This window comes from Cavia porcellus, unplaced genomic scaffold, assembly GCF_034190915.1.
Source record: "Cavia porcellus strain 051 isolate PalLab524CR breed Dunkin Hartley unplaced genomic scaffold, mCavPor4.1 scaffold_3, whole genome shotgun sequence".
NCBI classification, from domain to species: Eukaryota; Metazoa; Chordata; class Mammalia; order Rodentia; family Caviidae; genus Cavia; species Cavia porcellus.
Window position 1 is genome coordinate 14,565,879 of NW_026947486.1, and position 27,979 is coordinate 14,593,857.

The 27,979-nt window shown below is 35.4% G+C and overlaps 1 protein-coding gene across 2 annotated transcripts in view; it reads right to left on the reverse strand.

The window, feature by feature from the left end:
- Maob (monoamine oxidase B) overlaps positions 1 to 27,979 on the reverse strand; it is a 157,674-nt gene that overhangs the window by 14,452 nt on the left and 115,243 nt on the right. For both annotated transcript variants that reach the window (XM_063245532.1, NM_001172981.1), the window contains 7 exon segments: positions 20,113 to 20,217; positions 18,973 to 19,064; positions 8,692 to 8,833; positions 7,521 to 7,670; positions 7,029 to 7,188; positions 2,360 to 2,456; positions 1,204 to 1,257 (listed from right to left, as the gene is read on the reverse strand). In XM_063245532.1, the coding sequence (XP_063101602.1) occupies positions 1,204 to 1,257; positions 2,360 to 2,456; positions 7,029 to 7,188; positions 7,521 to 7,670; positions 8,692 to 8,833; positions 18,973 to 19,064; positions 20,113 to 20,133 (716 nt within the window). In that variant the 5' untranslated portion in view covers positions 20,134 to 20,217.

The following is a 27,979-nucleotide window of genomic DNA, read 5'->3' on the forward strand; positions in this document are numbered from 1 at the left end:
CTTTTAAAGGTAATGGGAGAATTAGAAATCAACAGTTATAATTAATCAATTAACTTAAGTCAATTAAGTAATTCAGTTCACATAAGATGAGTCAACTATATTTTTGTAAATACTTATTTCAGGCCTGGTTTTTAAAAAATAGTAATGCCAAAGGGTATCTTGAATGTCATTTATAGTTGAGCCAGTGGTCTTTTGTGTTATTATTGTAAACTCAAAAATTCTTTCTACAAGTAAAAGTGTATAAAAATTCTTGATTTCTCCCCTTCCCTTTGCATAATCAAATAGTTTAACATAATCAGAAGATTGTCCAGACAAAGCAAAGAAGTAAAATTGAATTTAGAAAAAGAACCAAATATATAAGGTGATTTAGAATTCATAAAGTTGGGTATTTTATTTAATAAAATGGCACTGTAAATAAATTTTATCTTTTATGTGTCAAATTTATCCATTTTAAAACCATGCTTCTAAATAGCTTATCATATATAATAAAGTTTTCCTTATTCTATAATGTTTTTTTAATCACTCATTTCCATACTTTTCTGGATTCATCTATTATATGAAAATCTTTGACCCTTCTGAAATATATTTTGGTGTGAGAAGCAATGTAGGTGATTGCTTTATTTCCTTCAAGCATAGCCAACTGTCCCAGTGGTAGCATGGCAACACATAACTTGCAGTGGTGAAAACTAATTGCCAGAAGAAACTGCAGCCGCCGGAGAAGTTAGCCCCTTGAACCTATAATGTGTAGTTTTATGCATGGCCCACGCACTGCTCTGCAATGCAGTCACTTTTTTAGTCCTAGGTTATATTCATTCTCATAGTCTCTATAGTTTTTATCATGGTGTCTTATACATAGTAAACTCAATAAATATTTGAATTCTTGACTCTTAAATTATAAGTACAATGTCTTTCTACAAGATCCTTGTAATTAGCAGATGTAACAATGGCAAACATATTATTAGGCAGTCTCTAAGATCAAAAGTTAGGTAAAATTGAAAACCAAGCAAGTAGACAAAAATGAGAAAATGGGGAATTGAGAGGAAGGGAAAAAAGGGAGAAAAGGAAAAAAGGAGGAAAGAAAGGAAGAGAAAAAGGGTTGGAAGGAGTGAGGGAGGAGGAAAGCAAAGAGGAAGGGAGGGAGACAGAGGAAGAAAAGAGGGAGGGAGGCAGGACGGATGGAGAGAGAAGCAATTCTTTTGTTACCTTTCTTCTTTAGTAAGTCGTGCCAGCTTTCTGGCTTTGTGAGCAGCGATGAATCTAAAAGTTACAGACAAGAAAAAGAGGAGAAGTTAATGATTTCTCTTGTCCTGGTCTCACTTCTGTAGTTATACACGTATCTAGTGTACAATGTTGAAAGCATCCAGCGGAAGCAATCTCTACACTAGTTTAAATCATCTTAATATTTCTACTACTGAATGCCACCACCCTGACACTGAAGAGCAGCTTTTAGCTTTGAGTAGTCGGGGATTAAAAGTAAATGAGTGGCAGTGATTTCTGCCTAGGGTAACATGAGGACTGAGCCACCTCCTCCCCACATGGCTGATGGCCAACAGGAGTGAGCCCTGGGTCTCAAATGCCCACTTACGTCTCCATCTGAGCCTTTCCAATTTCATCCAATCCCTGCCCTTTAGTTCCATCTCCACCATGGTCTCCCCTTAGTACCCAACCTCCTAAATTCATTTGGAGTAATGAGGAATCCACCTTCAATAAAGGATTAATACAGCTCCCAAGAGAGTGGATTAGTTCTTGTGAGAGTGCATTGTTACAGAGCAATTTTGACTTTTTCTCCTTGTTCTTTTATTTCTTCTTTTTGCCATGTGATCTCTTTGAATCTGCTAAACTTTTGCTTCACTTTTCTACCACACATGGAATAGTACTAGGCCCTCGCCAGAAGCCAAGCAGTTGCTGGTACCATGGTCTTGAACTTCTAGAACTATGGGCTAAGATAAGCCCCTTTTCTTTATAAGTCACATGGTCTTGAGGACTCTGTTCTAGTAGCACTAAACAGAGTAAGAGAACACCGATGCCCACATTGCCTTCACAAGAACCTGTTTTAGTAAAACATCCCAATTAAGGGCTTTATATAATGTTTCAACACAAAGTGGATTACTAAAATTTATCTACCTTAGTGCTAAATATAACATATTTAAAGTGTTGTTGGTATTCTACTTTTCTAGAAAGGCATTCCTTGGAAGACGCTGAAAAAGAGAAGGAATAGAATTTTTTCTATTGATGGATTTGGAGGATATGTTATTAATTAAAAGAAATTTATTTAACAATGTTTGATACACATTTATTGAAAGCACTTGATTATCCTGTCAACACCAAATACAGCCAGAATACTCTAATAGTGCCTTACCCTATTATGGCGGCATAGCTGCCATCAGGTTTGGTATCATCCATTGTGTAGAGAACAGGAGCTTCCTCTCCTTCAATCACCATGGTTCCACAGAAGTCTTGAAAAATGACAAGATGGAAGAACATATTCACTATCGTATCAAACTACCCACAGCAGTTATAATGAATCACACATTTTTCAACTCAAAAAGCCTTAAAATCAAATATGGCATATTATACTCTGAATGCGTGATATCAAACCAAACCAACAGCAAAATAAGAATTAAGTAGTTAACATTTTTTTTTAAAAACTCAAACTATAAACACTTCTCTACAAGCAATAAGGCAACGTTATGTTCTAAATTAATCATGGCCACTACTTCATGAAATTTGGTTTTCCCTGATACATGTTAATATTTGTGTCCCTATTTTGTCCTTCAAAAGAAATCAGAATACAGGGGTGGGGGTTTAGCTCATCAGCACAAGCGCTTGCCTGGCAAGCATAAGGTTGTGAGTTAGATCCCCAGTACATAAACAAACAAACAAACAAACAAAAAACCCAAAAAAGAAAAAAGAAATCAGAATACAATCAAAGATGTGCAAATGAAATAGTAGTCCATCCTTGCATACAGTAAAAGGAGAGTTCACATTTTATGCGGAGCCACATTTTTTGTTTGTTTTTTTGAGATGGGCTTTTGCCCAGGCTGGGCTGGAACTCCTGGGCTCAAGTGGTCTTCCTGTTTCAGGCTCTTGTCTAACTGTGACTATGGTTTTATCACATGCCTTGCCACCTATTCTATGTGAAGTATTTTTGACTCTCAGCAAAACAGGGCTGAGAGGACATGGAGAACTAAAATTCATAGCTTCCCAAACCCTAATTTTAAACATGACCTCCAAAACTCCCTTTTCCTCTCAGGAGCAATTTGGAAAACAATGTCAGTTCACTCTGGATAGAAGTGCTTCCCTCACTCCCATCCTGAAAAAATATAGTTGGGCATTTGAATCCACATGTGTGGATTCAAATCTAATTGTGGGTAGAAATACTTAAGAAAAAATTATATGCATACTGAACTTCTATGGACTTTTTGTCATGATTCCCTAAGCAATATAATATGACAACTATTTAAAGAACATTTACATTGTATTAGATATTAAAAGTAGAGATTATTTAAAGTATTGGTGGGGGAGAGTATGTGTTCTATGCAAATACTGTACCACTTTATGTCAGGAGCTCAAACATCTGAGGATTTTGGTATCCATGGAGAGTCCTAGGTCTAACACCCCAAAGATGCCAAAAACGCTGTATATATAATTTCAACAAAAGACTGTGACAAAGTAATGGTGGAAATGTCAGTCCAGAGTCTAAAAGCTTATAGTAACACCCTACTGCAGTGTGCTCTTCCTACTGTCACATCATTTAGGTTATTTGCACAAAATCAGGATGGAAGAGTTTGCATAGAAGTGTTAACAAAAGGGTTTCAAACTAAGGAAGAAAGAACTTTGCAGGAACACACCTCCCTGACCTGTGAGCAGTCACATCTAGAGGCCTTTTAAACTGCACTCACTTCTCCTCCTATGTGTCTCCCTACTGAGCACCTATGAGAATCCACGCCCTTTCATCCACTGGCACTTGCATGCCCCTTGGGTAAGCTGGGATAGGAAAGACACGAAGAAAGTCTTCAACATAGGAAGAGAAAATGTTCCAAGTCTATGCAAGAACTTAAGAATACAAGAGAACTAGCTAAAGAATCACCTGTTATAAGAAAACAGCAAAGAGGGAGGTGACACACGGTACAGAATCTCATCAGAGAAAAGAGCAAGTGTACATTGGTTGTGTAAGGATCACTGAGAGGATGAGGGTGAGCACAGGAGGGCCGGGGGGAAGCACTGCTTTCTGAATGTAGGAGCTGTTTGGATGCATCCTTCATAGAGGAAAGATAGCCTCTGAGCCAGATACCTCAGAAAATGTGAAGTAATGCGAGGCAGAAAGAAGAGTCATATGGAACCATGCAACATCAGTATGATTTCCATAACTCCCAGAGGGAAAGTGCAGGGGCCCTGCCTGCCTATGCACCCAGAGCATCTGACAGCTAGGCAGGGCCACCCACTTAAGAGGACAAGCAAGGACATCCAGATATTTAATAAAGTTCTTGACAATAAAAGTAAGTACAAAGCAGAAACAAGCAGTGAACTAACCAATCCTTTCTCTCTTGTTAGTTAATATCCCTGAGATTTTCGTTACTATTGTATATTAATGTATTTATTCAACTAATAGCTATTGGGCAGCATTACAAATCCAAATGCCCATTTTCTAGTCCAGATAATTCAGTCATGGGAAGAAGATGTAATATAAACTAGTAGTTATATAACAATATACTGAATTCTGGGCACTTATAGAAACACAGAAGAGAGCTCCAAAAGCCATCCTACATGATTCTTGTTACACTGGTAGCATTCAGTAATGCATATTTGAGGAAATCTGTAATGAAATCTGGTTGTCTCTTACAACAGGGCATCGGCATTGCATGCAGCTGTCGACATCACTGTCAAAGATACTGTAGTTAATTACAGGTTGAGCATCTCTTATCACTAATGTTTGAGGCCAGAAGTATTTTGGATTGGGAATTTTCTTGGATTTTGGAATATTTGCACATACTTAAACAGTTACCTTGGGGATGGGACCCAAGTCTAAACATGAGATTTACTTGTTTCAATTACCCTTAGACCATATATATATATGGTCTAAGGGTAATTTCAGGTAAAAGGTAGATATGATCAAACACATTACATGTATTTGTGAAAAGGTCACAACAAAACTGATTATTTTGTACAGTTAATATGCACAATTAGAATAAAAATAAATATAATCACTTCAGATCAAAAACAAAATTTTCATGGTGTAGAACTTTCCACTTGTGACACCACATGGATGCTCAAAAAGTTTCAGATTTTAGAGCATTTCAGAGATTGGATTTTGCAGTTACAGATACTTAATACGTAGTGGTAACTTAAAAGAAATCTCAAATGCTTGAGTGGGGCTATGCAATATCTATAATCATTTTTTAAGTATTACTAAGTTTCATTTCCAACAAGGACCAATTCATATCTGGTTCTTTCATGAGAGGAATTTGGGCTTTCTTTTTGATATCAGGGACTGTTTGCCTGTCAGATGGCAAATTTAACACAGAGGTTTGCAGACATGAATGAAAAGTTTGAGATTCTCTCCACACATCAAGGCATTGATAGTCATTAAGAGAAAAGCCTATAGTCCTCCTCCTACACCTCATCTACTTGCCACTAGTCAGTCAATCAAAAGTGGGACCTGGATGATCACAAATGTAAGCAACTCTGCACCAGTGTGTCACTGACATTCAAATCAGAAACTAAAATGGCAAGCTCTTTACAATGGGTCCTCTACAAAGTGGAGTTACTTGTGCAGGCAATGCACCAAACCTTGTTATCCATGGTTATCTCACAGGGAATTAGAAGCCTGTGATGTGACTGAAAAATGTTACCACAGGTAACACTGATACAGGTGAAGGATTGATTCCACAATATCTGTAGATACCAAAATCTGTCAGTATACAAATTCCCTATATAAAATGGTGTTGTTATTTGTATATGATCTAAGCACACTGCTCCATATATTTTCAATCATCTCAAGATTTCTAATTATACCTAATAAAATGTATGGTAATTACTCTGTAAATATTGTTATACTTAATTGTTTAGGGAATAGTGGCAAAAAATCCTTACATTTCTGTATAAACACATTTTTCCAAATATTTTAGATACATAGTTCATTGAATCCACAGATGCAGAACTTGTGGATAGAGGGCCAAATGTACAAAGGAATACTACCCACAGGCCAAACTGTGAATCTGTCTCCATTTGCTTTCAGCACAATCTTCTCCTTTCTCCTGTCTTTATTTTTATTTCAGCACACGCTGCCCTTTGCCCTCAGTCTCAGGGACCAAATGTTCTTATCTTGGTCTCTAATTTAAAGAAAAGTAAGTGTGGTCAGAGTAAATATGTTAGGACTCCAGCATGGTGCTGTCATATCCAGTAACTACTAGTCAAATGTGGCTGCATACAATCACATTTAAAGCAGTTGAGTCCTCAGCATCATTAGCTACACTTCTGATGTTCAGAACCCACATGTGAGTAGTGGCTAGTGGATTGAACAGAGCAGATCTAGAGCATTCCTGTCTTGCAGAATCCAGCACTTCTGTGAGAATCCCATATATTGTTTTACCAGGTAAGACAATCAGTAATAGCACACTTGATGATCACATATAAATGCATAAATGGCTTTCATTTAATGTAGTAGAATCTTGACACTAACAAGAAATGGCCTTAAAAGTTTTAGAATCCTCATCTTTGTGAATGCCTTTATAAGCTCACACTTTAAAAAACTTGATCAGAAAATTCTAATCATCTATTTGCACAACAGTTTGTGAGAATATTAAACTCTATATTAAATTATAAAAAGAGTGGTCATATACCAAGGAAAGTTAACTGCATGGGTTTGTGCCAATGTATTTTATTGGAGAAAATTTTATTTGGGGAAAGAATTGTACTATGGCCAGAATTCTAATAAAAATGGTTACATGCAAATGTAGGTCCTGACACCAAGCTTCTTGGGACCTCCTTCCTTCTCCTAAAGGTCTTTGTGTAAGGAAAATGCTTACCCATTTTCCTCCAGAAAGGCTCTTTATAATAGACTATGCACTTGATGACTGAACCCAAGGGAACACGGGAGACAAGCTGGTTTTTCATCATTGGCAGAGGAGGTTTGAAGTGAATCTTCATGCCCAGAGCAGGAGGAATAGCACTAATCACATATTTAGCCTGAAATAAAACATTGTGCTTAAATATTATTGGTGTGTTTTAGTTTTTCCCCAAAGGCAAATTTGAGAGTAGCTTGGGCTATGAAGTGAGCTCAAGGCCAGCCTGAACTGCATAGCAAGACCGTGTCTCAAAAAAAAAGTTAAATTAAAAAAAAATATTTAAAAAGAAAATCCCTCCCCTCCCCAATAACCTTGTTCCACTTTCCTTTCTTTCAAATACAGTTAGCGTTTTGTCAAGTCATCTTTAAATTCTGGAATATCCTTGATTTTATTTAAGCTTTGGTTACCTGTAGCACTGTAGCTTCTTTTTCCCAGTTTAAGGATCTTGGTTACCTCATAAATTTCATGGTTCAGGGTCTCCACGAGGACACTTTCTCCAGTCTGGTCAATGTAGACCACAGGTCTCTGTAACTTCACTCTGTCCCCAAGGAGATTCATTATCCGCTCACTTATTTGACCAGATCCACCCACAAATTTTCTCTCCTGGAAAAAAAAAACTGTGAGTAGAAATTATGGCTTGTGTTTATATGTCCCCTCAAATCCTCATGTGGTTGTACGTGGGGCTTTTTCAGAGGGGGCTGGATCTATAACGTGTGATGCTGGAATTGATACATGGAGCAATACTAGGATCAAGGATACTAGGATTAAGGACAAATAGCCTGGATAAAATACAAGGGACAGAAAGATCTGTGGTCATTTCTTATTGCTTTTGTTGTCTTCTGCATACAATGAACTGTTTCTCCTCTGTGAGGCCACTCTGCCAAGCCTCTCTGCCTTGGAGTCAGTCAACTACGGACTGAACCTCTACAAACTGTAAGCTAAATAAATCTTCACCCCTTTAGCTTTGAGTCTTGGGCATTTTATCTCAGCAATGAGAAAAGTAATCACAACAGTGGAGAAACACAGGAATGATCATTAACTGACTAAGTGTTTAGTTCTCTCTTTTTCTCTTTACTCCGAGATATATAACATTGCCTTTTACTGTTGTGAACCGTTACTTGGTAAGGTCTGCTGACTTTGGGCAAAATGACAGGTTTTCTAAGTCACCTTCAATGCTATGCTCTCCGAGGCTGAGATTCATCCTCACTACATAGGCTCAGAACCTTCATGCCTCTGCATACCCTATCCCCAGGCTAGACTCCTCCTGTCACTGGCTGTCCATCTGACCTTGAGTCAGGTACCTGCTGTTCTACAGTGAGGTGGTCAATTCACCTCACTGCACCCACCCACCCTGAGCCTAGCTTCCAAACACCCCAAAGCAACAAACGTTCTACTTGGCTGTGCACATGCTTGAGCATTCTCTTCTTAAATTTTCAGTTAAGCTAATTTTTAAAAAGACATTGTCAAAGGAAGGAGGTAGAGAAAAAGAAGAGGAAAGGTAGGAAAGGGAGAGGGAGTAGAGAAGGAGGAGCTAGGAACTTGAGACCATGTCTAGCACTGCTCCTTATGCAATTCCAGGACTGGCACTGACTTAATAGATGGAATGAGGGCAGTGAATGTCTACCTGGCCTCCATTGGTTGTTGAGATGATTCTGGTCGTGCCCCCACACTGCTTCACATACCACAGGAACCAGAGAGCGGAAACTTCATGGGTCTCGGCAGTGACACACAGGTTTACAAAAAGAGTGCCAAACTGCCTTGCAGAGCTGCTCAAGAAGAAACAAAGTAAAGTTGGTAAATGCAAGAGATCTTCTTAATCATCTAGAAATTATTGAGATAATATATTGTCTTGGCAAAGTTTAGCGAAATTTGACAAATTGCAGGAAAATGTCACTAGAATCTGATACAAAGCATGACAACAGATATTTGGGGGCTATGAGGTTTACTTCCTCACTAAGTGAAACACTTCAGTGAGAATCAATTTCTTTTCTAACCTTCTGCAACTATGATTTGTCCCTACACACCTGCTGCTGGTCTTCCAGAGATCCCATCTCGGTAAAGGGCATTAAGTGGTTAAAGCCAACACTTAGAAAACAAGTTTAATCTCTCTCTGTCTCCCCTCCGCCCATCCAATCAATCAGAAAATCCGGTCGTCCTTCATCACATCACTCTAACTTCATCACCACTGATTGAGCATCACAACTATTTCCTCTAGGCTGGTCTCTCAGCCTTCACTCATCCTTACCTAGAATCCACTGATTACATGAAAAGTCAGATGATGGTTACCTCCCTCTGCATCATGATGCTCTTTCTCAACCCTAAGTCAACTCACGTTAGTCTCTTGCTTAAAACCCTCTCCTGCCATCCCATTAAAGCAGAATAATATTCAATAATATAATATTTTACCATGGCTTCCCAACACGAAGTAATGCAGCTGGTGCATACCTTTTTTTTTACTTCATCCTATATCCCCTCCCATTTATTCTAATGTTTCCTGAGAAAGATGCACTCATCCATCCACGCAAACAAGTACTCTATACTCACAGAACCCTAGCATTCTCTGTCATCTTACCATTGTATACTATCTTTAGAAGTTTTTTCAATGTCTAAAAGTATCTTCATTATTGTGGGCTTTTCTTTTAGTTACTAAGGAATGAATCCAGGAATGTTTTGATTCTGAGCAATATCCTCAACTTTATTAGTAAATTTATTGGTACAAATTAGGTATACGCAATGATCACACTTATTATAGTGATTTTGTACCCATACATAACATACCTTGATTTGTCTTTTCCCCTTTCCGTTCCCCTCCCTCCCATTAACCTCTCTTCCCTTCCTTATTTACAAAGCTTTGTTTCCATTTTATCTTTTTCTTCTCTTTTTTTCTTTTCTCCTCCCCTGCCCCAGTTCCCCTTTCCTTTTGAACAATTTCTTCCCATTTCACTATATCTCTTATATGATTAGGTTCTTATTTATACTTTCAGGTTCCCACAGTAGTGAGATAATGTGATATTCACATGTGTCCATTTACTTCACTTAAGAGTATGGTCTCAAGGTCTATCCATTTAGCAATAAATGTCTCAAGTTTATCGTTCTTTATGGCTGAGTAGTACTCCACTACAGAAAAGTATGACTCTTTTTAGCCATTCCTCAGTAAATGGGCATTTAGGTTATTTCCAAGGTTTGAATATTACAGAATGTGCCACTATAAACATAGGTGCACACATATTGCTGTGGTATAATGTTTTTAATGCTTTTGTGAAAATATCAGGAAGGGGAATAGCTGGGTCAAATGAAATCTCTAGTCCAAGTTTTTTTTTAAGGACTCTCTACAGAATTCCAAAACGATTGCAGCAGTCTACACTCCCACCAACAGTAGAGAAGTGTTCCTTTTTCCACACAGCGTCACCACCATTTCTTATCAGTTGATTCCTTCATGAGTGAGATGGGATTTCAGTGTTGTTTTAATTTGCATTTCTCAAATGACCAGCGATGTTGAGCATTTTTCATAAATTTATTTGCCATTTATATTTCTTCATCTGAGAAGTGTGTAATTATCTCAGATGTCCATTTTTTGATTGGGACTTTAAATGTGGGCAGTCTGATTTTTTTCAGTTCTTTTTATGTTCTATACAATTAGTCCCTTGTCTATGGAACAACTGGCTAAAATTTTTTCCCACTCTGTGGGTTGTCTTTTTACTCTGTTGGTGATTTTTCTTTTCCTCTACACAACTTTTTAAAAATAAGATAATATCCCAGTTGTTGATTGTTTGTAGTATTTCCCATGTGATATGGGTTTTGTTTATGAAATCTCTGTCTATACCTATATCTTCAAGAGTTCTACCTACTTTCTCTTCCAGCAGCTTTAGTGTTTCTGTTTTGATATTCAGGTCTTTGGCCCTTTCTGACTTTAGCTTTGTGCATGGTGATAGACATGTGCCCAAACTCTTTTATTTTTTTTTCATTTTGAGACAAAGTCTCCCTCAGTTGTCCAGGCTGTCCCTTGGACTGGCGATCTCCCTATCTCAGCCTCCCAAGTATCTGGGATTATAGACATATGCCACCATCTCTGGAAATTTATTTTTTATTACTGTTTCTCACACCAGAATATCAATTTATGAGAACACAAACCTTAACTTTCTCACTCTCGGTAGTGTCTCCTTTAACAAAATAGTTCATGCCACATGGTAAGCACCCAATAGTTACTTGTGGAATGATCAATGAATGAATGATAATACAAGTCAGTTAAGCATTTTAAAAACATTCATAATGCACAAAAGACATGTTAGGTGCTGTGCCAAGCACAAAAATTAGTTACAATGTACTTTTTATTTTGCTCCCAACAGAAGACAGGTCTAAAGGATGGATGAGGAGAAAAGTGGTACATAAACCATAGATGCATGAACTTTTGCTTGTGTCTTAGAAGGTAAATAGCTAAAAGTTTTATCCTACCAAGAAGTATACCAAAAAGTGAACAATCCCACATAATTTCAAGAACTCAGTAATATGTAGCATACCCTAAATTTTACCTTAGTAATGTGCACTCTAGGATATTTTTGATAAAGACTGATTTCTCTTAACTTTTATGTGAAGTTTGCATGTTGCTTATCTAGTTACACTTGGGGCAGAATTTTTTAGATGGTAATGATAACAATGGATAGCTACCATCTTCCATTTGTTGAATTCTTTCTACACTTCATTGTCTTCAAACTTTTATCTTATTCAATTATTGTAAGATTCCTGTAAAATGGCCATTGTTTCTCCCCAGTTCACAAGCCAGAAACTAAATCTCAGAGAGTTCCATAATACATAGTTACAAAACTCAATAGTACAATTTCAAACCAGATTGTATCTGACTCAAAACTCAAAATCCTTTTAATTAGCCAATTGACAACCTTCCAAGTGCAAATATTCACCAAAGGACACCTAATTATCCTACTGTATCTTGAACCTGGAAGTTTGTAAGACTTTGCCTAACACGCAGACCAGTTATCAACAACGTCTGCAGTTCTTACAACCCAAAAACACTTTTGTAATAGTTCCCATCTTTACAGTCTGAAAAATGTTGTCACATTTACTTTGAAGTTGCTTTGAGTTAGTTTTGTAAGATTCCCCATGATAGCTGAAGGGATGGAAATTGCCATGGCAATTTGTGGTATCTATTTAAAGCAACTATCCACATATTGGTTTAAAAATATTACTTCAAGGTGAAAGATACATTTTGTTGTTTCCTGATATCTTATTTCCTTCATTCTTTATTTTACGATTGAATTTTGGGTATGAGGTGTAATAACTAAATGTAATGTGTGCTCAGGTAGATAGTCAATATTAAGCATAAAATATTGCTGATATTCTAGTTGTTATTGTTGCCAATTTGATGGGAAGGAAATAATCATAGTTTGAAATGAAGGAACATCTTAAAGTACAGTTATACCACCCAAGTATGGGGGTCCACAACTGTAAATCTGGTATTCTTTAGAGGCTGAGACAGGAGGACTGCATGGTTGATCCCAGCCTGGGCAATCTTGTGAGATCATATCTCAAAATAAAAAGGTTGTGGATGTAGCCCAACCACAAAGAAAGTAAAGTTGTCTCCCCTAATCAATAAGAAATATATTCCAGAACTCCTGTGGATTATGAACCTCATGTTATGTTTTTTCTATACATAATAAGACAAAATTTAATTTGTAAATTAGGCACAGTAAAAGATTAATAATAACTAATAATAAAATAGAATAATTTTAACAAATACTATAATAAAATTATGTAACTATAATCTTCTCATAAAAGAAATTCTCATGAAAGAAATTCAAATGGAGGCTGACCAGGAATATCTGAAATCACAAAAAGCCAAACCATGGATGGGGGAAGTTGTAATTCTCTTTGGAGGGCAAGTCTATTTCTAATCATTATTCCATTCACTCTGGGAGCTTTAGTAAGAAAAGAAGTGAGCTGAACAATATTTAAGAGATAGAAAGTCAAGAAAGCTAATGTAATATTTTTGTATTTTTGCCTTATTGACATTTTGAAAGACAAACATTATAAAGTTTTCTACATGAAAAATATGTGCATATTATATAAAATTTTTAAAAATTCATAATAGAATGAGAGGATGAGTATTGTTATTTTGGTTTAAATATGAAGCATCCCCCAAAGGTTCACATATTGAGAATTTGATCCAAAATGTAGCAATGCTTCGAAGTGAGGCCTACAAAGGTGACTGGATCATGAGTGCATTACCTTATCAATGTATTAATCACACTGAGTTCATTAGTTGAATTCCTCTCTGTCTTTCACCTCACTCTCTGCTCCCCAGATGTCATGATGTAGCCAGCTTTCCTTCCATACATCCTTCCATCATGGTGTCAGATGGAGCCAATCGATTATGTACTGAACCCTCCAAAACTACGAGTCAAACATCTCCTTTATGTTGTGTATGTTAGGTATTTGGTCACAACAACAAAATGTTGACCAAATACGAGTATACTTCATACTGTAGTTCCCCAAGAATAGGACCTAACTGGAAAATAAGCCTTAGCATGATTATTTGGGATACTAATAATATAAGCCCTAGTTAAGATCATCAACCAGATGGATGCATTTAGTATATCCACTGCAATACATAATGATATATTGGATTATAAAATAATATTAATATATAATTAAGAATAAATAAACAATATTAATATTAAACTTTAAATATAAATTATAATGAAGTATCTATAAATACCCAAGCAGGCACTTTGGCTAAGAAGTAAATGCCTATGAAAACAGATGAACTTCAGATTCATTGCCAAATGACCAATTGGAGTACACATGAACAATGTGCAAACTTGATAGCAAATGGATATGGCTGTGTCTAATATGAATCTTCATAATTCAATATGTCATGTGTTGTAATGGTGTACTTAATACACTCATGTGAAATAAAGAAACAAATCTGTGTTTTGGTTCCTGCAATTTTATGTCACTTTAGTGTGGACCATCATTCTTAACTGTAATCATTTTTGTTGCCATTCCTGTCTCTTAAGTTTTCAATTAGCACTTGATTTAACAGAAACTTTATGAAGCTAAGTCTGCAAGAGGTTGAGTCTTGGATGAATAATTTATGGAACAAAATCACTGACAGCTGTGTTGTCAATGCACTATGAGAAAGCTACATGAAAAGGAAGCAGACATTTAAGGATAGCTTGATTGCTGGACATTAGAGAGTGCCTCTACAGGAAACAGAGTCACAGGAAATTCAAACTGGAATTTGGGGTTTTCACAGTTACCACAATGTTCCAGAAGAAGATGGCAAGACTGTATTTGAATAAATTTAGATTTTAATACATGATTATAAATAGATTGTTGTTAATGAAAAATTAGACATTCCTCAAAAACAAACCCTATTGAGTCTTTTTGAGAAATAATTAATATAAGACCTGGTCTTATTTTTTGGAAATATGGTATTTCTCCAAAATATTATTACTAGTCTCATTTGATGTGTGTTTTTCTAGGCATAGGTTTTCTAAAAATGATCACATACTTGTAATCATATTTAAAATATAAGTTGTGCTTCTGAAGAGCATGCTATAAAATGACAGCAACTGAAAAAAATGATCAACATTTGTTTTTAAATGTATAATTTTTTTTTAGTTTGAATCACAATAGATTGCATATTGTGGGGATGACCTCCTTAAAACCAGCAAGTGAACCTGACTTAGAAAATTGCTTTTTGTTAGCTCCTAATATCTCAAAATATTTCATTTAGTCAGTGAACAACCTGTATTTACTAAAGTATTTACTAAGTGGAGGACTAAACCAAGGACTGGCATAGAAAATTTCAGATCTCTATGATACCAAATATAATTGGCTCTATCTTTTGGGAGCTAAGAAGCTCTCTGGGGAGAAAATAAAACTAAATTTATGAAAAACTTTTCATAATATCAGTTATAAAGCAAATGCAGATAATTATATACTCGCTATAGTTTGAAAAATTAAAGTATAGAATTATAAACATACAATTTGATTATAATCAAAATAAGTTACATTACAGACTACATACTTGTAAGAAGTGTTAACTAGCATTACATAAATGTTTAAAAGGATGCAGTTAATACTAGGCATTGATTTCATGGCATAAAATGATTTTACTATTCCAGAATGGGTTTCTTTGGAGAAATATGGGGATGTTTATTACAGAGTTTTATACAATAATGATAATATTGAAAAAACAAAAGTAATCAAGATGTCCAACAGAAAGATAATAGACAAATATATTATGGCATTCACTTTCCATGGAATATTCTGCAACTAAGAAATATGATGTTTGGCAAAGAATTTTCAATGATTTAATTAAGTCTTCTAAGCCATTTTAATATAAGTGTTTAGATTGTAGTATTAAATGTTAGAGACATTGTGATGGATTACTATCGCTTTAAGAGTTTATAGAAAGCAGTTTTATTTTTAGGAATGAAATGATATATCCCACTGTAATATTTCATGACTTCCTTCTTAAGTGCTTAATATTATTATTTCTCATCATTAAATATTTCTCTACAACATTATTTTAAGTGATTCTAGAGTATTACATTGTTTGGTGATGTAGAATTAACACAGCCAATATTTTACTACTGGATATTTTTATTTTTATTTTGAAAAGTGTTGCTTGATAGTGTCTTTCTCCCTCTCTCCCTCCCTGTACACTACAACAATCCTCCTTCATTTTAGTCTCCTTTAAAAGCTAAATTCTTTTTTTAAAATTTTTTTATTATTTAAAGAGAGAAAAAGAACGGAAATAAAATAAAAAAAAAACAAAGCAGTAAAAGGGTACAAATAATACAGAATTTCAAGGAAAAAATACAGTAAGATATCACTAGTTAATAGGTTCCATATTGTCATCTTTGAAATAGTTGTCCAAATTATAAAATTAAAGCATGTAAAGTGAACATTCATACAATGAGATTGCACACAATGCCTATCAACGATCCAACAAAAGTTCAGTAATATAGATTTTCATCCTACACACTCAAACATACATGCAGTTATATCCCTTATACCATCTTCCTTTCCTCTCTTTTTAATAACAATTACAATTTTGGGTTTTTTTACTCCCACAATTCTTATTATTTTTTGGAGAGAATAAAACCTAACGTGGCTAAACAAAACAGAGTCGGTTAGAACAAAAGGATGGGCATAGTACATGATGTAAAAATAGAATATCAGGTGATCTAAAATGGTTACCATTGTGCCTCATGATATTTTTTTAAAAAGTTGCCTATATTGTCAGGTATAATAGAATTGATCAAAACAGTACAGAACAAGACCAGTAAAACCTACACTGGAGACCTTACAGGACTTCAAAAAAGATAATAGTCAAACCATAATGGGCGTCATAGTATATCTTATTGCCTTCAAAGTGGTTGCCTATACCCTCAAACTTCATACTATCAAACAAAACAGAATATAGAATAATCAAACAGAACAAGATGGGGGAGAGCAATACTGGGGTACAAATCAGGTTAATAGGAAAACAAAAAACTTACTATAATATGTCCCGCTGTTTTTTAATTTAGTTTTCCCTTCATTAAAAAAATGTAAGAAAAAAATAGATTAATTTTTAAAAAAGGATGGGATTGAGGTAAAAGAGGACATTGTATTAGAACAACACAGGTCAGAACCGAACTATTTAAGCATCATTGTGTTTCATCCCCAGATAATCTAACATAATAGTAGTCACCAAGATCTGGCTATTACAAATTATGCTGCTATAAACATGGGTGCACATATATCACTGTGGTATGATGCTTTCAGTTCTTCTGGGAATATGCCTAGAAGTGGAATAGCTGGGTCAAATGGGGCTTCCAGTCCCAGCTTTAAAAGCTAAATTCTAAGTTAAATTTTTAGAAGTTAATTTTTTTATATCAGGAAGTATATCATTGTACATCTTTTGGTTATTTCTACATTGTAGATATAGATATTCTTAAATGTTTCCATAGTTAATTTTCAGTGTCCTATTTCTCTCCCTAGTACCAAGAGAATGATAGCATCAACCCCAGAATCAAACATATTTGCAACTACTGGCTTTTATTTTGTTTTGATTTGATTTTTGTGATACTGAAGGACCCAGGACCTTGACACTGAGCTAAATTCCCAGCCTTTTAAAAACATTTATTTTTAAAATTTTCAGACCTGGTTATACTAAATTTCTAAATTTCCCTGGCTGGCCTTAAACTTGGGATCCTCCCCTCTCAGCCTCCCAGAATACTGAGATTACAGGAGTGTGCCACCACATCTGGCTTTGACTACAGTTGTTTAACATAAACAGTCTCTTTGGATTTACCTTCCATCTCTCTTTTCTGTGGACCACAAACTCACCATGCACTTGAATTGGAACCCCTCACAATCCTTTCCACTTTCCCTGCTTTCCAAGAGCAGCAGGGAACATCTAAAAGGCCTCCACAATTTTCTTATAGGCTCCAGTGTCACCAACAGGATTATTACGTTTGATTCATAAATGCTTGCTTTCAACTCTACAGGTTTTTCATTAAAGGACAGCAGTAGGTCCAGTCACATTTCCCCGTATAGTTGTGAACTGCCTAGAAGGTCCTGTTCAAATTCTTCGAGTTGCACAACATCACAAAAAGTGTTCCAAAAGCATAAGTTAGTCATCTCTGCAGCTGACTACCAGTCAGGAGTACGAAGATATCCCTATAATAGCAACCTGATAAATGAGATCTTCATTTACCAATGGCCTTTATACTGCTCTATAAGGAGGTAGCACATGTTCTGAGGACTTCATGAAGCTAGCATGACAAAATAGAACTATAAGGTTAAATTTTTTCCTTTAGATACAAGTGGTTTCTTCAAACTTCTTTAGATCTAGAGCATAAATGCCATCTCCCCCTCTTCTCAGCCCAGATAAATGGACAGAATATGCAAATGTTGGCACCATGAGATCTGCTTCTCCAAACATCTTTATGCCAATGGTATAACTAAAGCCCTCCCCCAGCCTACATAACTGGGAAGAATAGGCAAATCTTGGCTCCAGAAGGTCAGGGTACAGGAGAGATTAAACAAGCTTGGGGATATGTATTATCTCACTGTATTTTCCTCTCCTCTTTGTTCTTTGCTGTAGGAGATGCTTGCACATCTGTACACAGGGAGATGTTGATTTGAGGCTATATCACTGATTTGTGTCAATGGCTTCCAAGCCTCATGCAGTTATGGACTCGACCAAATCTAGTCTTTGTGATCAGTTCGTTGTCTATCACTTGGAGTGGTGGTGTGAGTTCTACACCCGCCTAGGGGTAGAGCCGGAAAGGGCTGTATGGGTGGGAAGAAGGCTTATCTCTCTTGCTGGTTCGCACCTTGCTGTTTGTAGCTGGCCATGAAGGGCTGCCCCTCCATGCCATGCTGCCTTTGGCGCCACAACATGCTGCTTTGGAGCCGAGTATGGACTAAAACCTCCAAGAACTGTAAGAAATAAACCTTTCCTTCCCTAACTTTGAGCGTCAGGTATTTTGTCTCAACAATGGGGAAAAATTAACTAAGACAGAGGCAAATAAGGTCCCTCTATTCTCCTTAGAGCTATCTTTGAATAAAGCCTTTCTTCAATTCACAAAAGTAAATGGATTGGTCCTTTGACTTGGTCAGCAGTGAGAAGTGGACCTGAGCATATATGGACCTGAGTAGTTGTTAACAATATCATTTTTAGGATGCAACATTACTTCAAAGAAATAATTTGGATGCATTAGCTATCTTTAGAGTTGCACACAGTTCCAATATTTTTCAGCATTTCACTTGGCCAGTGGTGTGGTTTGAGACACAGAGCAATTATGTGTCCCATCCCCAATGAATGCTACCGCTAAATAAACCTGAAAGATGATCACAATAAACACCCGTGCCGCATGTTGAGTCTCACTTAGTCCAGCAGATCTTGTTCAGAAGCTCCTTCATGGTCATGTGGTCCCACTCTTCTGCAAGGGGGGCCTTCCATGGGGCATCACTGGGGATCTACATACAGAGAAAGAGTCGAAGGAGAAAGACAAAGGTAATTTCCATCTTCGATAACTATTCAAGCATTATTTGAGATTTTCTCACTTGAAAAAAATGTGTTTTCAAATTCCCCCAATAATACCTTTCATCTCATAAACGTTGTCTGTGTAGCTTTGCAACAACAGATCTATATCAGTTGATTTATATTTCATTTGCACTTCCTTCACAATAAACAAAGATGTATTGTAAATGGCTATTTCCAAATATGGATTGCAGTAAGTAGTTCTCTCTAATCCATCCAACATCCCAAGATGTCTCAAAATATAGATGGTACTAAACTCTATACACATACTCTTTTTCCCATACATACACATCTACAATAAAATTTAATTTAATAACTAGGCTCAGTAAGAGATTAATAACACTAATAAAATAGAATGATTTAGATATATATTATATTGAAAGTTATGTAACTAAAAAAAAGTTATGTAACTGTGGTCTATCTGTTTATTTCTATAATTTTCCACTTAGCACTGTCAAACCACTGTTGACAGTGGGTAATTGAAACTACAGAAAGTGAAACCATGGCTAAAGAGGGACTACTTTGCTAAAGTTACTCATTTACACAGAATAGTCACAAACTCAACTCTTTAACAATTATTAGACAGCTACACCAAGTCACTTCTAAGTAGAAGTTTTCACTAAAACTTTGAATGTGTGGGCTGCGGGTTTAGATATGATAGAGAATCAAAGACGCAGATATCTTGTGCTATTGTGTTCTAAAGATTTTCTAAATTAGAAACATCACCCCATGAAGATTGAGTGATATATATTCTTCTTCCTATTCACCAGTAGTTTACAATAGCAATCTGTTTGGTCCCTCATTTTTTTAGAAGTCAGAAACAGGTTCATTAATTCATTTCACAAATTTTTACTGATTGCTACTATGCACCCAGCAATATATTTGGCCCAAGAGATGAGTGATACATTGCACCTTTCTTCCCTTAAGGATTAAACTTGTCATGAAAAATATCAATATAGTCAAAGACACTTTAGGAAGATTTACCTCTTTCCCCATATCATCCATTGTCCTCCAAAGGTTGTTATGATCTAGGTAGGAAATTGGATTCCACACAGGTGGGAATGGGCCCCTGAAGGGGTATGATTTGCCCTGTGAAGATAAAAGATAATTTTAAGAGGAAGCACTGACTGAAATACAAACATAATTAAATTGGCCAGGTTGGTACGTATCTGTAAGCAAAGTCACATTAGTTACCAATATGGGACAAACACTCAAGTTTTTTGTTTGTTTTTTTCTCCTTGTATCCTTAGAGTTCTATTTAAATTTTATAGCATATGGATTTCCAACAAAATCCTTTGTTAACTAAATGTTTGGTGCCACATCCAGCATTTCTCTTTGAAACCAAAATACTTACCACATAAAATTTTTTTAAAAAAATTATTTAAGGAGGAAAAAAAAAGCAGAGAAAGGGTACAAGTTATACGGATTTACAGAAAAAAATAAACAGTAGGAAATTGCTAGTTAATGGATTACATATTGTCATCTTAGAAATAATTGTTCAAGTCACAAAATTAAAGCTTGTAAAGTGGACATTCCAACAGTGAGACTGCAAATAGTTCTGTTCAATGATCCAACAAAACTCAGTGATATCATTATCTATCTTATACACTTATATATACATGCAGTTATATCGTTTAGAGCACTTTCTTTTCCTCTCTTTTGTACAATGACAATTACCCATTTTGGGTTTTGTTGCTCCCACAGTTCTTATTACTTTTTTGGAAGGGATAAAATTTAAATGCCAGAATAAAAGTAGGGTTACCAAAAATAATCTCATTTGCCACCAATGCTTACCTTGGAATCAGGAACACTTACGTGTATAAAGAATCAAAAATTACAACTATAAAAATTACACAAATTAGGAGTGAATCAAAAATCAATTGCAGAAATGACCTGTAAAACAGGACCCAGTAAGCTTTCTCAAAGAGACAGAAGTATTACATCACTCAGAGCTCAATAAAATCAAAGCAGAAAGGTGAGAAAACTTCTGGCTTACTGAGCCAGAGCTCAGTAAAGTCAAAGCAGAAAGGTGAGAAAACTTCAGGGTTCTCTGATCATATTTATACAACATGTCCTGCTCATAGGGAATTCCTGAAACAGAGACAAAGGGAATGCATTTCTGCAAAGATTTTAAAAATAGGATAATGTGCAAATCAAGTCTGGAAGAGTTAATGTGTTGATGACAGTTAAGAGACACACACAATGTGTGTGTGTGTGGGGATATAGGTCAGTGACATAAGCATCTGCCAGCGCAAGGTCGTGAATGCAATCCCTGATACCAAAAAAAAAAAAAAAAAAAAAAGACAGACACACACACACACACACACATACATGCACAAGAACTACTGTGGGTGAATTTGAAAATGAGTCAGAAGTCAGGCTGTGCATTCTGACAGTATCTTTTAACTGAATCAGAACTCATTCTCCATAAAACAACCCCCCACGTTCCCCAGTAACTCTGAATCATTCAGCAAATATTAATCTTGTAGGCAGAGAAACTAGAGGTGAGACATGAGAAGAGATTTCAGACTGGTTCTCGTGTTTATTCTGTGGCCGTGTTGGTCTTCCCTCTCGAAGACCACAAGAATCATAGGGAAGAGCTCTTAATCAGGGTTTTACAGAGAAATAGAGGAGAAGGAGCAAGAGAGTGACAGATGGAGAGTGAGATTTTAATGGAAGGAATGAATGTGTTGGCAAGAAGCAAGCCCAAAGTCTGCAGGATAGGCCAGGCAGCAGAAAGAGTTGCAGTTCAAGTTCAAAGACAATCAACATGCAGAAATAACTCTTCTCTCGAAAGTCAAATTTTATCTCTTAAGGCATTCCACTGAGTGGATAAAACCCAGGTGTATTATGGAGGGCAATCTGCTTTATTCAAAATGTATTGATTAAAATGTTAGTCTCATCTAATAAACACCTTCCCAGGAATATCTAGAATCATGTTTAACCAAATATTTGGGTACTTGAGTTTAGTCAAGTTGACACATAAAATTTATCATCACACTTCTTAACTTACTTTATTGTGCTATAATTTACATATGATATGCCAATTTTATTTTATGTATTTTAATTTTCATGGTTAAAATAATTAAAAAATTTTAAATTGACCAACAATTGCACTTATTTACCATGGATGTGCCGTTTGAAATATACATACATTATGGAATGGCTAAACTAAGCTAATTAACATATGTGCCACTCACATTCTTATTTTTTGCAGTGAGAACTCTTAAAAACTATTCCCTTGGAAATTTTCAATAATACAATATATGGTTACTAACTATTGTCACTATTTATACAATGGGTCTCTTAGTATTCTTCTTACCTAGTTGAATATTCTTTCTTTCTTTTCTTTTCTTTTCTTTCTTTTTGGGTTTTTTTTTCCACTGAGGGTTGAATTCAGGGCCTTCATACTGAGCTACATTTCCAGACCCTTTTAAAAAATTATTTACTTTGAGACAGGGTTTTACCAAGTCACTAAGTTGTCTGGCCTAGTTTCAAACTTTCGATCCTCCCACCTCAGCCTCCCAGAGTGCTAGGTTACAGACATGTGCCTAACTCAAATTTTAGATCATTTGAACAACTATTTCCCAACAGTGTATTTATTTTAAATGCACATATGCACCTATGTAACTACTGCCACAATCAATACATAAAACCTTTCACTCAAAGTTTCCTCTCTGCGCTTCCCAGATAATCCCTGTACCTTTTTGACAACCGTTTTAAATGCTGACTGGTAGTTCATCATATGAATATGTTTTGTTTTGTTTATCCACTCATTGACGAATGATTATTTCTGGTTTTGGTCTATTGTGAATGAAATGCCTATGAGCATTCTTATACAAGTCTTTTTGTACATATTTTATTTTCTCTTGGATAAACGCCTAGTTGTACCATCAATGGCTGAGTTATATGGTGGGCATGTATTTCATAGTTTTCCAGACTGGTTGTAGACTTTACATATCTATCAGCAATGTATGAAAATTCTAATTGTTCCACACACTGATAGTCAGTTGTTTCTGACTTTTCTTTTACATTTTATATTCTAAATATATTTTTATTTTACAATAATATTAGACTTTACAAAAAAGTTACATAGACAGTACAGAAATTTTCATTTATCCTTCACCTAGTTTTCTCTCACAATACCATCTTTTATGACCTTGAAACATTTACCAAAATTGGGGTATTGGTGCATCACTATATAATAAATTTAAGGTTTTATTTGGATTTCACTCATTTTCTTATGAATATCTTTTTCCTATACCAAGATCCATCCAGTAACCCATATTGCTTTTCATTGTCCTGTCTCCTTAGTCTTCTCTGGTCTGTGGGTCTGTGACTGTTTCTCAGTCTCTACTTATTTGGTTTCCTTGTCTAGTGAAACCTGAAAGATTTGAAGAACACTATTCAGGAATTTTGTAAAACGTCCCTGCATTTGGATTTACCTGATTTTTTTTTTAATTTTCAGATGAAGGTTGAAGATATGGAAGATCGCAGAGATGAAGTGTCTTTATCATCTATCTTCACAAGGGCCCATGTGACATCAATATAACTTTTTTTTTGCCTTTTTCCTTTTTATCAGCATCAGGGATCGAACTCATGACTGCCTGCTTATAAGGCAGGCACTTATGCCGCTGAGCTAAATCCCCAGCCACAGACATCAATATAACTTATCGCTCATGATGTCAACCTTGACACCTGCCAGATCTCTCCACTGTTAAGCTGCTATTTCCCCTTTCTACAATGTGCTTTTTGGGAAAGCATTACCATGTCCAGATCACCCTCAAGAAAGCATAGCAGGAATTAAGCTCTACTTACTTTGAGACTGGTGGAGGAGTATCCATATACATTTTTTGGATTCCCCAAAGAAGATTTCTCTCATTCCATCTTTTTATTCACTTATTCAATTATTTATTTATATCAGTGTGTACTTAGATTTATTTTATGAATGCAATTATAATCTAATTCTACATTATTTATTTTGTTGCTTGAATTATTCCACCTGCAGCCAATGGGGTGTTCCTTCAGCTTAGCTCCTTGTGTTTCTGTAGCACTTCCTTCACTTCTGGTGTCAGAAAATTCTCCAGTCTCCTCTTTTCTTCCCTTAAGATCTAGTATCTGTCACTTGTCCAAGGAGGCTTAGTTCCTTTGATCAAAAGAGTGACTGATATGTAGAAACAATTTCTGGTTGCTGGATGCATGCTGATATTTTTCTTTTCCTTTGCTTGTTTTCAGTGCTAGAGATTGAATCCAGAGATTTGTACATGCTAAGCAAGTGCTCTACCACTGAACCCCGATTTTTTCTTTCATTTTTTTTTTTGTTTTTTGGTTTTTGGTTTTTTGCTTTTTGCTGGTGGTGCTGAGGATCAAACCCAGGCAAGGCAAGAGCTCTACCATTGAGACACATCAGCCACATCCTCAGCCCCTTGATTTTGCTTCTTCAAAAACTTTACTGATATATCATTCAAATACTATATACTTTGTAGGCTGACTTTTTAAAAATTTATTTAAGAGAAAAGAAAAACGAAAAGCAAAAGAGACAAACAAACATTAACAATCTCAATAAAATAACAATATAGGTTTAAAAAACAAGATGATAGAAATTTGACAATGGTTGTAATATTGCATATTATTATCTTCAAAAGAGTTTTTTAGAATAACAGAAACAGACATTTAAAATTGATCTAATCACATGAATACTAACTATTCTTTTTCAATAACTAACACAATTAGTAATATAGTTATTTTAGCTATCATATATATTTATATACACATTTTTATGTCTTCACCTTTTCCCTTCCTTCTTTCCTCCTTTCCCGTATCCCAATTTTTTTCTTCTTTGAGCAGTTTCTTACCCTTACATAATACTTATTGTAGATTTTGGATCTTATATAGCTTTTCAATTTCTTACACTAGAGAGACAATATGGTATTTACACATGTGAGTTTAATTTATTTCACATATGAGTATGGTCTCAAGTTGTGTTCATTTACTTATAAAAGTCTGGATGCAATCTTTTTATAGCTGAGTACAACTCCATTGTATAAAAATATGACATCTTTCTTATCCATTCCTTGATTGATGGGCACTTGAGTTGTTTCCACAATTTGGCTATTACAAATTGTGTTGCTATAAACATGGGTGCACATATATCACTGTGGTATGTTTTCAATTCTTCTGGAAAAATGCCCAGAAGTAGGATAGCTGAGTCAAATGGAATCTCTAATCCTAGCTTTTTGAGGAACCTCCATCCTGATTTCCACAATGGTTGCACCAGTCTACACTCCCACCAACAATGGAGAAGCGTTCCTTTTTCCCCACAGCCTCTTCAACATTTAATGGTTGATTTCGTGATCTTGGCCATTCTTTCTGGAGTGATATGGAATCTCAGTGTTGTTTTAATTTGCATTTCCCAAATGACTATTGATGTTAAAATTTTTTCCATATATTTATTTTCCATTTGTATGTCTTCATCTGAGAAGTGCATATTCATCTCAGATGCCCAGTTTTGGATTGGATCCTTGAATTGTGGGGAGCCTGATTTTTTAAAAATTCTTTATATGTTCTAGATAGAAGTCTTTTGCCTGAAGGACAGTTAGCTAAGACATTTTCCCAATTTGTGGTTTTTCTTTTTACTCTTTTGGAGATTTCTTTTGACATGCAAAAACATTTTAATAAGACATGATCCTCATTGTTGATTCTGGGAAGTTTTTCCCATGTAGTATGATTTTTGTTTATGAACTCTCTGCCTACTTCTATGTCTTCAAGATTTATACCTACTTTGTCTTCAAGCAGAGTTAGTGTGTCTGTTTTAAAATTTAGATCTTTAATAACCCATTTTGACTTTAGTTCACAATGACAGACATGGATCTAGTTTTAGTTTTCAGCATATGGAAAACCACTTTTTCCAGCACCACTTATTAAAGAGGCTGTCTTTCTTCTAGTGTACATGTTTAGCCCTTTCTCAAAGATAACATGTCTGAGTGCATTTGTAGTTGTGACTATATCTTCTAACCTATCCCATTGATCTTCAGGTCTGTTTTTATGCCAGTACCATGTTGATTTTATCATAGTAGCTTTGTCATATAATTTCAAGTTGGGATTATGATACTTCTTGCCTTATCTTTGTTACCCAGAACTGCTTTTGCTATTCTAGATCTCTTCTGGTTCTAGATGAATTTTAGGGATGGTTTCTCTAGATCTGTGAGGTAATTTAATGGTATTTTGATTGAAATTTCAGTGAATCTGTATAACAATTTTGGGAGAATGGCCATTTTCACAATGTTTGGTCTTCCTATCAATAAGCAAAGAATGTCTTTCCATTTTCTGAAATCCTCTTCAATTTCCTTTCTCAGAGTAACGTAATTTTCACTGTATAGATCTTTTACTTCCTTTATTAGAAATGATTTCTAAGTATTTCAATTTTTTGGATGCTATAGTTAAGGGTGTGGTTTCCCTTATTTCTCTTCCTTATTTCTCTCAGTTTGTAGTTTGTGTACAGAACTGCTATTGACCTTTGAGTGTTGATCTTGTGTCCACCTACATTACTAAGTTTGGTTATTATATCTAGAAGTGTTCCAATGGAGTTTTGGGGTCTTCCATGTAGAATATCATATCATTTGTAAATAATGATAATTTAACTTCTCCCTTTCCTATCCTTATTCCTTTTATTTCTCTCTCTCTCTAATCTAATTGCTTTGGATAATGCTTCCAGAACTTTATGGAATAGAAGCGATGATAATGGACATCCTTGTGTTGTTCCTGATTTTAGATTGAAAGTTTTCAGTTTTTGTCCATTTAATAAGATGTTGGCTGTTGGTTTATCCCATATGGCTTTTATCAGATTAAGGTAGCACCTATCTATTCTGATTTTCTGTAGGGTTGAAAGTTTTTAGTTTTTGTTAATTTAGTAAGATGTTAGCTACTGGTTTATCTTGGCTTTTATCATACTGAGGAAAAGACCATCTATTCTGATTTTTCATAGGGCTTTTATCCTGAATGAGTGTTGGATTTTGTCAAAAGCTTTTTCTGCATCTATTGAGATGATCATGTGATTCTTGTCCTTGGCTCTGTTAATATGGTGTATTATGTTTATTGATATGCATATATTGAACCACCTCTACATTCCTGGGATGAATCCCACTTGATTATGGTGTATAATCTTCTTGATGACTTGTTGCATTCTATTTGTTGGTATTTTATTGAGGACTTTTGCAATCATGTTCATTAGGGAGATTAGCCTGTAATTTTCTATTTTGTTTGAGTCTTTTTCTGGTTTTGGTATTAAGGTACTACTGGTTTTCAAGGATGAATTAGGGAGACTTGTTTCCTTTTTTTTATTTCATTGAAGAGTTTCAGGAGTGTTGGCACTAAGTCTTCCCTAAATTTCTTGTAGAATTCAACAGTAAATCCTTCAGGACCTGGGCTTTTCTTTATTAGTAAGGTTCTAATTACATTTTCAATTTCATTATGTGAAGTTAGCTTATTCAGCAGTTTTACAACTTCTTGATTCGGCTTTGGTAATTCACACATTTCTAGGAATCTGTCCATTTCTTCTGTGTTATTGGACAGATGAGAGTAAAGGTTTCAAAATAGGTACTGATGATCTTTATTTCCATAAGCTCTGTAGAGATTTCACCCTTTCCATTTTTTATTGCATGGGTTTAACTTTGTTCTTTCTTCTTTTTGATAAGGCTGGTTAGGGGTTTATCAATTTTATTTATGCTTTCAAAGAACAAGCTTTTCAATTCATTAATCCTTTGTATTTTTTCTTAATTTCAATTGCATTAAGTTCGGCTCTGATCTTTATTTTTTTTTAAATTTTATTTAAAAGGAAAAAGAGAAAAAACAA